This window comes from Bactrocera tryoni, unplaced genomic scaffold (genome assembly GCF_016617805.1).
Source record: "Bactrocera tryoni isolate S06 unplaced genomic scaffold, CSIRO_BtryS06_freeze2 scaffold_7, whole genome shotgun sequence".
Classification (NCBI taxonomy): domain Eukaryota; kingdom Metazoa; phylum Arthropoda; class Insecta; order Diptera; family Tephritidae; genus Bactrocera; species Bactrocera tryoni.
The window spans coordinates 6,276,358-6,291,177 of NW_024396366.1; the positions used below are offsets into that span (position 1 = coordinate 6,276,358).

Consider the following 14,820-nt stretch of genomic DNA (forward strand, 5'->3'; position numbering starts at 1 on the left):
AGAATCGACACACACCACCTCTTCGTCGATTTCAAAGCTGCTTTCGACAGCACGAAAAGGAGCTGCCTTTATGCCGCGATGTCTGAATTTGGTATCCCCGCAAAACAAGCATGGCTGTGTAAACTGACGTTGAGCAACACGAAAAGCTCCGTCAGGATCGGGAAGGACCTCTCCGAGCCGTTCGATACCAAACGAGGTTTCAGACAAGGCGACTCCCTATCGTGCGACTTTTTCAATCTGCTGCTGGAGAAAATTATTCGAGCTGCAGAACTGAATCGAGCAGGTACAATCTTTTATAAGAGTGTACAGCTGCTGGCGTATGCCGATGATATTGATATCATCGGTCTCAACACCCGCGCCGTTAGTTCTGCTTTCTCCAGACTGAACAAGGAAGCAACGCAAATGGGTCTGGCAGTGAACGAGGGCAAGACGAAATATCTCCTGTCATCAAACAAACAGTCGTCGCACTCGCACGTAGCGAAAAAAAGAAACGACTGGCGCGCTGTTGCTAACTCAGCTATAATCGCGTAAGCGGTGTCTACGCCAATTAAGAAGAAGAAGATCTTAAATTGCAGAAATATAAAAAAAAAAGCGCAAAGCTCTTTCACAAAAATAAAGGTAAATCGTATTGAATCCGATGGCAAATCATTTGTCCATCGCATCGACGCGAAAGCACATGAGCAAAGTAAGTTTATTTTTTTATTTTAGGTTTAATTAATTTTTTGATTCTTTCATTTTTTTTATAACAAAAAGTTAAATTTTTGAAAAACTAACTTTCCGCTCACAGAAGCAGTGGCGCTCTGCAGGCCGCTGAGAAGGTAGCAAGCACCGGATTCGAGAGAGTCACACCGAAGGTGCTCAAAGAAGGATGAGCACGATGACCCTCGTAGGAAAGGCATGAGTAGTGCCAGCTTGAAGTGGGCCCTTGAAGCCCCTCCGGGAGTGGGAAGACTCCCTGACAAGCGGGAGGCACTGGCGAGAGCAGGGTCAGAGGAAGTAGTGTCTCCGTTAACGCAACCACGACCGCCAGACGAGCGATTATGCCATAGGAGCTTCCCAGCTCCAAAAAGACTGAAGGCCAACCCTCCGCTTCAAATCCCCCGGATGCCTTTCCATTAAAATTGAACTTTTATACGTAAGATGTCTGACAATAGCATTACATCAATATTATTTTCATCCAGAAATCTAACAAGTCCAATTTGTATTGGTTAACACCGCTAGCATTACATATAAGTACAAATGTTCAATACGCTCATTTTTTACTTAAAAAAGTTTGCAACATTTGGTTTTGTGCTTTGATTATTCCTTGAATCACATTCTGCATTGTAGACATACCAATTGTGTCATGCATTGGGTAAGAGTTGAAAATCATAGTTTCAATGCTTCCAATTGATTGATTTTTGGGGCAATAACATTTGTGCCGTGTTGCTTATCATCAGGTTTGCATAGCTCCCTTGTGTATTATTGTGTTTAAGATCTACTGGTTTTGAAATATGGAAAGGGATTTCAAAAAATTTTGTTAGGAGGAATATTTAACTTTAGTTACAATGTGCTTGAATTCCGACTGACAATTTAATTTTTAAGTCTTTATATGCATGGCAACCCCTTTAGTTTGCAGTGTGATTTCCCCACAATTACTATATTTTGTATTTAAATCCTACTGGTTCATTTCTTTTATGCTGTTCCTCAGCGATAATTCTTCGATGGAGCAGATATTTTAAACAGAAAATTGGAGGTGTTTCATTTTTCTTTAGTTGGTTAGTAGTTTGCATTTAATCTATTTTGAACACTGGTTGTGGGACTTTATTTCTGCTAAAAATATTTACTGCTGATTTAATACTAAAACCACATTATTTCAGTGCTTCTTTAACATCGCTAGAGTCTATCGAAAACTCTTTAACTTTTTTTGACAACTACTTGGCCTTTAGAGCTCTTCAGTTGGTAAGTCCACCGAAGCCTCGATACCTCTCATAACAACCTTTTATAATATAGCTGAATATGCTAGAACTTTATTTATAAGTATGTTATTTTGTGTAGTTTTCTAGGTGGTGATGTATTTAATGTTATATTTTATGTTAAATTCACATTTATTTCGCTTGTTTTTATTTGAGCAAGCTTGTCGAGCTCTTCGTATTCACGCATTTCGTCCTCTCTCTTTTTTTGTCTGCAAGTGCATTTCGGTTCCCTCTTCAACTCTCGATATTTTTCCCAATCAGCACGTGTTGTAGTCGATTGCAACGTTGCGATGTAGGCGGTTTTTTTTTTATTTAAGAACGTTTCTAATTTAACCCTACGACTTTACAACGGTCAACCATTATCATTCCTTTCCGTAAATTTTAAGGACGCGGGTGGATATTTTTTGCGCATTTTCCGTCCTTTATGACTTTTTATCTCTAGATGTGACTAAATAACTAAGCAATATCACAGCCTTAAGCAATTAAAAATCCAATTTTGGCCGAATAGGACAAAATTCGTATGAGCGTGCTAAAAACAATGCTGGTACAGTCAATGCCTCATCATGACCAATTGGTACCAATACAAAAGGGTATTACACCCCCTTATTAAAAATTTAATACTATTTGATTTACTACTGTGATCAAATTGAAAGGTGAATTTTGTCCATTCCATCTCCTTCAAAGAAATCTTCCTCCCGCTGCAATGGCTGTTGATAATGCTCTCCAAGTTATGTATCTTAAGATGGATTACATAGACTACTACTACTAGTTTGTGCCGACACAGTTTCCTACTGTTAACAGTTTCATTTCAAATTTGAAAAATGAATTTTTAAAGGTTAATTGTTGATGAACTATTTTAGAACATTTAACTGAATTTAGATTCATTTAATGCGACGATGGTTTGGCCACTCGATTGTCCCAGGAGTTGTTTAAGTCACACCGCTTAATTACAGACCTCGCTTATGCAAAGCAGAACTTGCCTAGCCTTTACAACGGTCAAATGTTATTGTAGGGATCGAAACCCGAGATATAGAAATAAAATAACCTTTCCATCTTGTCAAAGAAGTACGAATCTTGATATCTACTTTAAAAAATAAAGCATATTTTGAAAAGCTTAATGCCCTTCTCGGAAGAAATAGCAGATACAAAATTAAACTGACATGTGATTAATTTATAAATTTAAGAAAATAATAAAAACGCATTTAAAATACATATTTTAAGTTGTATTTTTTGCATATTTGAATGCATATTTTTGCGTTTTTTAACATATTTGTGTAGACCCTAAAAAACAAAATTTTCTAATACTGTTTTCTATTTTTTTCTATTACTGTATTAATTTTCCGTTCCTGATGTCAATGAAACTACGTACAGTTTTGGGGCCAAAAAATTGCCAATCAAATTGAAAAATTTTGAAAACTGTCCGTAATGATTGAGAACATTTTCAAAAATAAAAGCAAAAAAAATAAAAAACTTCTCCGTCTACAAATATGAATTTGCATATATTCAAATGTTGATCTTCAAGTACAGCTGTTTTCCAAAGCTAAGATTTCAATATGAAAATTCTTTGGGCAAAAAATTAGTGGAAAGAGATAAAAACTGAAATCAGGCCGTCCTTCAGAAGTTGATTGTTTTAATGCCGTGGAAGCAGCAATGCTGGTTAATATGGTACTATAATTGCTGTTTTGTTTCTTGAACTAAACTTTGAAATTATATTGCAAAAAACTAATAAACATTTTAAATACGAGTTTTCGAGAGAAAGGTTCTGCGAAAGATTTATGGTCCTTTACGCATTGGCCACGCGAATATCGCATTCGATGGAACGATGAGCTGTACGAGATATACGACGACATTGACATAGTTCAGCGAACTAAAAGACAGCGGCTACGCTGGCTAGGTCATGTTGTCCAGATGGACGAAAACACTCCAGCTCTGAAAGTATTCGACGCAGTACCCGCCGGGGGAATCAGAGGAAGAGGAAGACCTCCACTCCGTTGGAAGGACCAAGTGGAGAAGGACCTGGCTTGGAATATCCAATTGGCGCCACGTAGCGAAAAGAAGAAACGACTGGCGCGCTGTTGTTAACTCGGCTATAATCGCGGAAGCGGTGCCAACGCCAATAAAGAAGAAGAAGGGAATTTCTACCACCTCGTACGCTGATGATTGCACGATCATGACATCGATGGCGTATGCTCAAAAGTAAAAGGTTATCTCTCCGACCCTTCCCGCTTCCTCGCTCCACGGAACCTAACACTCTCCCCCACTAAATCCACAGCGACCATATTCACTAACTGGAGTAGGAGTACAGACTTGTTCTAAAAATTGCAATCGATAGCGCTTAGATTCCGACTTTCAATAACCCTAAGATGTTAGGTGTGACTATCAACAGCCTGTGCTCCTTCTATCCTTACATGACCTCGATAATTGCCAAAGTACAGAGCCAGTTAAGGGGCATAATGAACTGCTCTCCTAACAGCTTCTATTGGGGTGATTTCGTAGAAATCAATCCTTCAGTCACCTTCTTGAATCAAGAGGTCCTTCCTCAACTACGTCGACGACATAAAACAATACGCTGACCAAACGCAACAAACTTTAGACATGCACTGACCGCCATTCACATTGCAGCCATTAAACTTTCACTGACGACCTCTCAGTGAATGGCGTACTTGGAGTAAAACCATCCATTGCAGACGACGAGCTCGAGTTACCGCGAGAATCGAGAGTGACACTTGCGCAGCCTCGTTCTGGATTCTGTAGCAAGTAAAGCACCTTACCATTCTAACGGGACTAGGTAACCGTTACAACAACAACTAACTGTACGAAGGATAGAAAGATTAAAATTCCCACATTTAAAAGACTTTTGGGTCCTGTGTACTCTGTACTCCTTCACTTCTCATACAACTGCGATATTTATGAAAGCACAAATCCGCAAAAAGATTCTCAATTTGGCAGTACCTAAGGCTATAAAAAAGAAACCTTGTTTCCAATCTATAGTATATGTAAATCTAACCAATACACAGAAAATCAGTTTAAAACATTTTCTCACAAAAAACTTACCTCGCAAATCTTGTCGTTCTGCTAATTTTCCAATTAAGAAACAAACTCTTACAAACATTTTTGCATTGTTTACATCCAAACAGGTTAATAAAATTTGTATCCCATCTACGTTCACAAACTCCACTAGACCAGGTCCAAAATTTTGTAATAAAGATGATATTGCATGTAAACTACTGGTTGCAACTTCATCCGATTGATTTAAACATCTCATAAGTGCTGGAATTGTGTTTGCATCAACAAAATGCTTTTGACATACTGGGTTATTTTGTGACATTTCTGCAATTATGTAGGCAGCTAAACTTATTATTTCACAATCTGTGTGATTTAGGTTTTGAATTAAATATACAGAGCCGCCAGCTTTCACGAAACTATTTGCAAAATCTATGTCGTCAATACTCTCCCTGATAATATGCAAAGCGTTAACTTTGTCAGTAACTGCTGATTCTTGGTCGTCTAAAATGGATATAGCATTCTGAAACTCTTTCATGACATCTGTAGTCATAGTATTTAAAGCTGATTCGAGGAACTGTTTTTTCTGAAAAACATAAAAATAGACAACTGAAAATGTTGCATCTAGAATAAATTTTGAGTTGACAGCCCAGACTTTACCCGCATTAGGGAAAATCTTCTATAATGTTTGATGGTGGATAGAAGTAATATAAAATAGTACTTATCATTGGCCGCAACATCCGCACCGTTAGTTCTGCTTTCTCCAGACTGGATAAAGAAGCGAGGCAAATGAGTCTAGTAATGAACGAGGGCAAGATCTATCTAAAATCTATCTAAAATATCTCCTGTCATCAAACAAACAGTCGTTGCACTCGCGACTTGGCTCCCACATCACTTTTGATAGTTATATCTTGTAGATAATTTCGTCTCTTTTAAAACCACCAACCGCAAAGTCAGCCTCGAACTCCAACGCAGAATAAATTTTGCCAACACAGAAAGGTTTCGCGGAAGATTAAGGGTCCGTTACGCATTGATAACGGCAAGTATCGCATTTGATGGAACAATCAGCTGTACGAGATATACGACGACATTGACAAACATAGTTCAGCGAATTAAAAAACAACGGATACGCTGCCTAGGTCATGTCGTCCGAATGGGGGAAACAGAGAAAGACCACCACTCCGTTGGAAGGACCAGGTGGAGAAGGAATTGACTACACTTGGAATCTCCAATTGGCGCCAAGCAGCGAAAAGGAAGAACGCTGTTGTAAACTCGGCTATAACCGCGTAATCGGTGTCTACGCCAATATAGCAAAAGAAGAAGTACCTACCTATCAATTTTCTACAGCACAAGAGATAGCTCGTAGCAGTGGACCTTACCCACTATGCGCCATTTTTTTCTAATCAGTTGATTAAGGTAATTTTAATTGATATCGTGGGTTTTTTCGCCAATTTCGTTGAAATGAATTGTGTGCAAAAACAAGCACAAATTTATATGAATGTTTATATATGAACAAAGTTTTCAGAGAAGGATTTATGACTTACTACTATGAGCAAAAAATAGTAAGACTTTGCTTATCATTTTAAAGTTCCAAATTTACTCTTATTCTATGCCGTTCCCTCCCCACAATCCCACTTGGCCCCAATAAACTTGTGCCAACGGTTTTTCCAATTCTCGAAACAGTTGTTAAAGGTTATTGCCTTCAGACACATGGTTCTAATTTAGGCGAATACGGTTGCGGCATGATATTGGTTGAAAATTTGGCGAAAAACTCACGAAGAGTCAATGCAGTATGCGACTGTGCATTATCATGGTGAAAAAACCAAGAGTTGTCGACCCATAATTAAGAATAGCTTCGCACAAACGAAGCATAATACTCAAATTGTATACCTTGTTCAGCCAGTCGGAAGGAATTCGTTGTGAACCACACCTCGATAATCGAAGAAAACTGTCAACATTGATTTTTGGCGTGGTTTTTTCGGCATCGGTCCATCTTTGTCACATTGATCGTCTGTTTCCGAGTCGTAAGCATAGATCAAATATTCATCGCCAGTAATAATACGTTTCTTGACATCCTGAGCTGTGTTTCATAGACATTAAACCGACCTATTTTCCGAAAAAATTTACTGATTTTGGAAATAACCTTGTTTTCACTTTTCTTAGGTCCAAATGATCTTTCAAGATGGTTTTCACTCATCATTCCGATATTCCAACGATGCCAGTTAGATCTCTGATTGTTAATCGTCGATTTTCAAGCACCTTTCTTTATTAAAGTATTGATCATCAGTTGATCTTGATGGTCGTCCTGGACGTGGTTCGTCGTTAACGCGTTCTCGACCATAGTTGAATAATTTGTACCAATCAAAAACATTTGCTTGCGACAAACAATTATCACCGAAGGCCTTTTCCAACATTCTGAACGCTTCGAAACCAGACATTTGATTCCGCACTCAACCTCTTTGTTGAAAAATTCCGTAAAAATCGATGAATGCATTTTATGTATGTTCTTCAGAGACGCAAGTGTATACTAAACATTTGAGGGATCCCTACAAAAAGCTGTATATCGAAATTCTTTTCGTACAAAATTCTGAAAACTAACGTCGCGAAATTCTGTAGTGACAAAATTCTGCATTTACAAAATTAAGTATTTACAAAGTTCTGTAAAAGCGAAATTCCGCACTGACAAAACTCTGTATTAAAAAAATTCTGAATTGACAAAATTCTGTATTGAAAAAATGGTGTATTGACTAAAGTCTGTTTTTTATTTGAAAATTTCATGTGCCAAGTGAGTTGCTATTAAATAGTCGTAAATCTTATCAATAAAAAGAATTAGTACTTAAGAAAAGCAAAAGATTTATAAACTCCAATATTAACTTAAGCGATATTTATACAAAGAAAAATAAATGAGAATTTTAAGTCCAAAATAACAATACAACAAACAAAAGACTTCAATATTAATTCAAATGATAAGTACATATGTATGCAAAAAATAAGAAATGAGTATTTCAAGTACGAAAAAGTAGTACATATACATATAATTAGATTAAAAACAAATATTTTTTGCTATTCTTTTCAAAAAAGATACTTTTCCCAATAAGTTTTTTCAGTCTACACTAACAGCTATTACCATTGCAGCGTAGTGATCATCAGCTTTGTTGTACTTACTCACGGTGTACTGACTAGTTTAGGGACTTCACTGCATTGAAATTTTGTTTAGAATTGTTCAACTGCATTGCTCAGTTGACAACAACAACTTAAACGAAATCAATTAAAAAGAAGTAAAAAGCAAAACAGAGATAAAGAGAAATGCAAACAAAACCAGGTAGTTTATTCTGTATTTACGTAATTCTGTAAATAATTGATAAGAAATACAAAGAATTTTATAAAAAAATTCATTATCATTTATTTACAGAATTACGTAAATACAGAATTTTGTCAATACAAAATTTCGTCAGTACAGAATATTTTTTACAGAATTTTGAAATACATAATTTTAGATACAGAATTTTATAATACAGAATTTTTAAACACAGAATTTCGCATACAGGATTCGGATCAACTCGGGTATTGTAGAACCGGCTGTTGTGGGAATGAATAAAAACTCAAATGAATCGCAATGTAGGACTTCTTCGGGCACGAAATGTCCTCACTATACGGATTATTTTGTTACATTTTGACATTTGCGAAAAATATACTTTAGTTTTTAATTAACATTCATGGGAAACTTTGTGGAAGAAGATAAGGATGGGCAAAAGAAAGACTTTTTAATTTAAATTCCGCCCGAAAGGTTGGGTACGAAATGCTGTACTATACAATATTCTGTTTACAAAACCCTGTATGCGAAATTCTGTTTTTAAAAATTCTGTATTATAAAATTCTGTATCTAAAATTATGTATTTCAAAATTCTGTACTGACGAAATTCTGTATTGACGAAATTCTGTAAATAAATGATAAGAAATACAGAAATCTTTGTATTTCGCATACAGGGTTTTGTTACAGAAATCTTTGTATTTCTTATCATTTATTTACAGAATTACGTAAATACAGAATAACCTACCTGGTTTTGTTTGCATTTCTCTTTATCTCTGTTTTGCTTTTTACTTCTTTTTAATTGATTTCGTTTAAGTTGTTGTTGTCAACTGAGCAATGCAGTTCAACAATTCTAAACAAAATTTCAATGCAGTGAAGTCCCTAAACTAGTCAGTACACCGTGAGTAAGTACAACAAAGCTGATGATCACTACGCTGCAATGGTAATAGCTGTTAGTGTAGACTGAAAAAACTTATTGGGAAAAGTATCTTTTTTGAAAAGAATAGCAAAAAATATTTGTTTTTAATCTAATTAAATGTATATGTACTACTTTTTCGTACTTGAAATACTCATTTCTTATTTTTTGCATACATATGTACTTATCATTTGAATTAATATTGAAGTCTTTTGTTTGTTGTATTGTTATTTTGGACTTAAAATTCTCATTTATTTTTCTTTGTATAAATATCGCTTAAGTTAATATTGGAGTTTATAAATCTTTTGCTTTTCTTAAGTACTAATTCTTTTTATTGATAAGATTTACGACTATTTAATAGCAACTCACTTGGCACATGAAATTTTCAAATAAAAAACAGACTTTAGTCAATACACCATTTTTTCAATACAGAATTTTGTCAATTCAGAATTTTTTTAATACAGAATTTTGTCAGTGCGGAATTTCGCTTTTACAGAACTTTGTAAATACTTAATTTTGTAAATGCAGAATTTTGTCACTTCAGAATTTTGTACGAAAAGAATTTCGATATACATCTTTTTGTAGGGATCCCATTTAAGAACTATGGCAAAATTTCGCAGATGAGGTAGTAGTCTTAGCAAATAAGCGCGATCCCTTACTCCAGGTAGATCAATATAAGCGGACGAAATTGGTGAAGCACCTCAAGCTTTGAACTACTGTCAATTCCTTATCCAACCCGAAGAGATACGACAATAACCGTCTCGAAATTCAATGCAACAGTCGTATGTGTCGTAGACGGTTGCGTAAAATACTTAAAAGACTGCGCACCACTTACTTTCACCAACAATGAAGTTCATAGTGTCGTCAACCAAGCAAAGGCATCTAAAGTTAAATCTACTACGCTAGATGGGAGTAAGTTTTCGCACCAAGGTCGTCTTTTTATGACTGACCAACCTTCACATACCCGCTGTGTGAAAAATCGGAAAGGTGGTCCCACTGTTGAAAACTGAAAAGCCTGCTGCCAGGAGAGCCTTATCGTAATACAACTATAAACCTTCTTTCCTTAGTAGTTGAGGCTTTGCTACACACGACATTTATACACCATCAGAGCCGAGCTGAACTCCAGCGCGGCTTCCCCAAAACGCACCGCACCACAACAGCAAATAGCGTCATAAACGCCCATATAGTGGAGTTGGACTTATCAAAAGCCTTTGACGCTTGGTTCTTAAACGCGCATCACGACCTTTGGTATTCATGCCTGTCATCGATCGTAAGGGAATGGAACTGGCGGAATAAATAAGAATTAACATGCTGATGCTAAAGCATCTAAGCTTCCTTATCAAAGACCTTAACCTGGCGTTGACCACTTTTTAAATACCCGTTGTAGGTAAAATCAGAATAGTGGTCCCACTACATACACTTGAAAAACCTGGAAAACCCGCCAACAAAGGGGAGTCTTATCGTCCGACAACTCAGTAGTGAAGAAACTTGAGGCTTTGCTAAACCCGACTTTCTCTCACCATCTGAGTCATGCAAATGACCAGCATGGCTTCCGCAAAGTACAAAGCACCACCACAGCATTTAGCGTTATAAATGTTGAGATAGTTCATGATCTAAACTAAAAACCACCCCGCGAAAGGACAATTCCCGTAGCATTGGACTTGTCAAAAGCCTCTGACACAGTCAATCACACAACGCTACTTGAAGACATAGAAAGGTCTACGCTCCTTTCAGGGCTGGAAAGGTGGACTATGAACTATATGAACGGTTGACAATCATCCGCATTGTTTCGAGGTTACAACTCTAAACTGGGAAGAATTAAACAGGAAACTCCCCCAACTACCAGAGGGAATTTCTATCACCTCGTACACTGATGATTGCACGATCATGACGTCCGGCAATGGAATCGACCCTCCTCGCTGCACGGAACCTAACACTCTCCCCCTAGTGCAGGCGCCAAAGGAAGTTGAGTATGTAAAATGCGAGGACCGGCAACTAAGCTCAAATTCTTTTACCTGAGATCCCAAACAACAAAAAAAAACATGTTGCCGGCAACTGTACTGGTCCCTTTCCCTTTGCCCCACCCCCCTCTCTTCGCTATGCGCGTCGATGTGTCGTAGCCCTTGTAAAAGTCAGTAGCAACTAATTCTTAGTGCTTAACTGTTCATATTGTTGTATCTAAGCAAAATTATTGATGTTTTCTTGTATTGAAGTGTTCTATTAGTGTTATAGTTAAACAAAAACGTGGACATGTCAATACAAATGATAAATGTAAAGAAGCGAAGACTAAACGAAGTATCGTGTTTGTTTTGTGAAAAAACGGATAATTTAGTTAAGAAACCGAAACCACAATCGTTCATCAGCATTCAAAATGCAGTAAATCGGAGAAAAGATGACATTAGTGAGAAAATAAAAAATAATACAGACTTCAATGAACACAATTGTTCATGGCATCGAACTTGAAAAAATAAGGCGTCGAGAAGTGGCATTGTATAAGCAGGAGAATCTCTCTATTTCCACCTCTTCTGCAGAAGAAGCAAGTGTTTCTGGTACTGAATCTGTCCGTAAGTTATCAAGAGCTTCTTTAAAATTTGACAAAGAAAAATATTGTTTAATCTGCGGTAAAGTAACAAAAAATAAAAACAAAAACCTTATGTGTTCTGAGGTTTCGGCAGCGGAACAAATTTTAAATACTGCCCGAAAAAAACAAGATGATGTTTACACAAAAATTAGCACTTGCAAACATCCAGTTGATTTATTTGCGATGGAAATGAGGTACCATAAACACTGTTATCGTAATTATCTACGACTACCAAGAAATTCAAAAAATCCAGCAGGTAGACTTCAAAATAAAATACCACATGACATACTTATACAGGCATTTGAGAAGCTGATGGATGAAATAAAACATCAATTAACATCTTAGTCTTTTGAAGTGTCATTATTGGCTAAGCGACTAGCTGAACTCACTGAAATTCTTCTATTTTGTAGTAAACCGCGTTATAAAATCATTACTCATTGATAAGTATGGTGAAAACATTATATTTTCATATCCAAGTGATCGATCGAAATCATCAATGGTAATTATGACCAACATATTCAAACTAATTTTAACTGTGATACAAACAGGCGGCAGGATGTTTTAAATTTAGAAACTTCGAAAATTTATATTGTTGATGGTATGGTACTTGTTCATCGAATCCAATTAAAAAAATTCAACACGTTTGGGGATTTTGCTGAGGCATTCTTCAAAACAATTCATAATTTTTTCTTGCAGCTAAATGTAAAACGCATAGATATTGTATTTAACAGATATGATGACATTTCGATAAAATATTTGGAGTCAACTTTATGGAGTAAAAGTGAAACGGTTAAAAATTTTATAATTACAAATGATCACACAAAAATCCCAACTAATTATAAAAACTTCTTTTCCAGCACTGAAAATAAGTTTCAGCTCGTTCGATTCCTCTGTGCTGCTGCTCCTAGATACATACAAGTACCAGAAGATTGCGAGTTATATATTTGTGGAGGATTTAATGATCCAAAAAAATGTTTTAAATTACAAGGCTCTTCGTTTTTTGAAGTACCCGACTTATATTCAGACCATTTAGAAGCCGATTCAAGGATGTTTTCTCACATGTTTCACGCAGTAAAAATCCAATCTGCCCATATCATAATCCTTAGCGTTGATACAGATGTTTTTTTTTATCTTGGGAATTTATTTTTGGAATAAACTAGCACGTCTAGGTTGTTCAAGTCTGTGGTTCGACGGTTCATATAAGAATAAATACATTTCAGGATGTCATTTGGCTGCTGAATCCCTTGGCGAAAACATTTATCGTATTTTGCCAGCATTACACTCTCTAACTGGTTGCGATTCGACTAGCAGATTAGCCTAAAAAAAAGAGGGATGTTCGAGCAAGCAAATAACTGCGGCAATATTGCATCCCTGATGTTTTTTTGCAGATACTCAGCTGATACTTAAACAAATATTTTGCGCGGCGTGCAGGTGCATTGAAGAAGTGAAGTTTAAGAAGTCTTAAAAATGAATTTTTAATCATTTTAACAGTGGATAACTTGGTGGATAGTGAGTGTAGTTTGCTTCTTAAATACAAAAAAGCAAGGAAACAAAAAGTGGCTTATGACCGAAATTTTAAAGAAGAGGGCAATAGTAATATCAAAACCTCTTTAAAGCAATTCGATTTTATCCTCCAGATATATATTTATCACATTTTCGGATGTCTCGTGAAACACAATTAATGATAATAATTAGTTATAAACAACAATAAAGAGCGATTTGGCTTGCCTCATTTTTTCAATCATAAATTTTGTTGATGCCGATTTTGTCACTTTTGCGCGCAAGAAATGTCAAAATTTGAGTTGCTCGAACGTTTGACATTTGCAAAAGTTGCTACATTTTTGCGTCGAATACGATGCTTTGCAATATTGCCGCAGTGATTGAGACTCGAACATCCCCAAGGTCTAAAAGCTGCATCGTTAGATTTTGTACAAAAAGCACTAAGGGATTTAGGGAATCCATACCTAAATGTCGAACAGTTAACAGAAGTACAAACTATTTGTACCTATCTTTTCTCACAAAAAAAATTAACTGCTGATCAACTTCGGTATAAATTAATTTCCCAAAATATCGGCTTCGGATTAAATTTATCAAGAGTAATGTGTACATCAGATGATCTACATTTACATTTGTTAAGAGCTTCAGCACAAACATATTTATGGATAAATACTGACCAAACACTACTAGAGCCTATTGATTACACCTTATTAGGCTATGAAAAAAGATATGATAAATTGTACTCACGGCAACTGACGAAACCACCATTGCCCGAATTGTTGATTCAGCCTTGTAAATGCACATCGAAATGTCAAACACAGGCTTGTTCTTGCAAATAATTACAACTTAGCTGTATTTTGTTATGCAAATGCATTAATAATGACTGTCAAAACAAAAAAGATTGTTAATTCACTTTTTTTTAAATTTATGTAAAAATTTGATTTTTCGTAATAAACATTTTTTCCAACAATTCTTCTTTTATTTTTATTTTTTTGTTTTTTTATTCCAATTGAGTAGATATAAGTATCTTTAATCATAAAAAACAATTGGATATTTTTTTCGGGTATGGAGTAAAAAAAAAAATTGGAACAATAAGTATCCCGGCAACATTCAGAGTCATAATCTGCAAGCTTTTCTTTGTTCAAAACTATTTATAGAATGCGGTCTTCATATTTTGCACACTCAACTCTACTCAGCTCCCGGTCTACCCATTAAATCCACAGCGGCCATATTCACTAACCGGACAAAGGAGTACATACTTGTTCCAAATATTGCAATCGATGGCGATAGGTCATAACCCTAAGATTTTAGGTGTGATATTTGACAGTCTGTGCTCCTTCTGTCCTTATACGACTCTTATACGACCGCTATTATTGCCAAACTACAGGGCCGTAGCAAGATTCTCAAGCCGCTAGCCGGCAGCACTTGGGGCAAAGACAAGGAGAAGTTGTTGGCTAAATTCAAAATAATCGGTCATTAACTACGCAGCCTCAATATGGTTGCCTGAATGCAGCTGGACGAAGATGAAGAATACACAACGGACTTTAACAAGATGTCT

General features: G+C 36.2%; 1 protein-coding gene across 11 annotated transcripts in view; it reads right to left on the reverse strand.

Annotated features, from left to right (window-relative positions):
• Positions 1–14,820, reverse strand: part of LOC120781533 — a 146,396-nt gene that overhangs the window by 63,581 nt on the left and 67,995 nt on the right. For all 11 annotated transcript variants that reach the window (XM_040113762.1, XM_040113763.1, XM_040113761.1 and 8 more), the window contains one exon: positions 5,010–5,544. In XM_040113762.1, the coding sequence (XP_039969696.1) occupies positions 5,010–5,544 (535 nt within the window). The remainder of the gene's footprint in view (positions 1–5,009; positions 5,545–14,820) is intronic.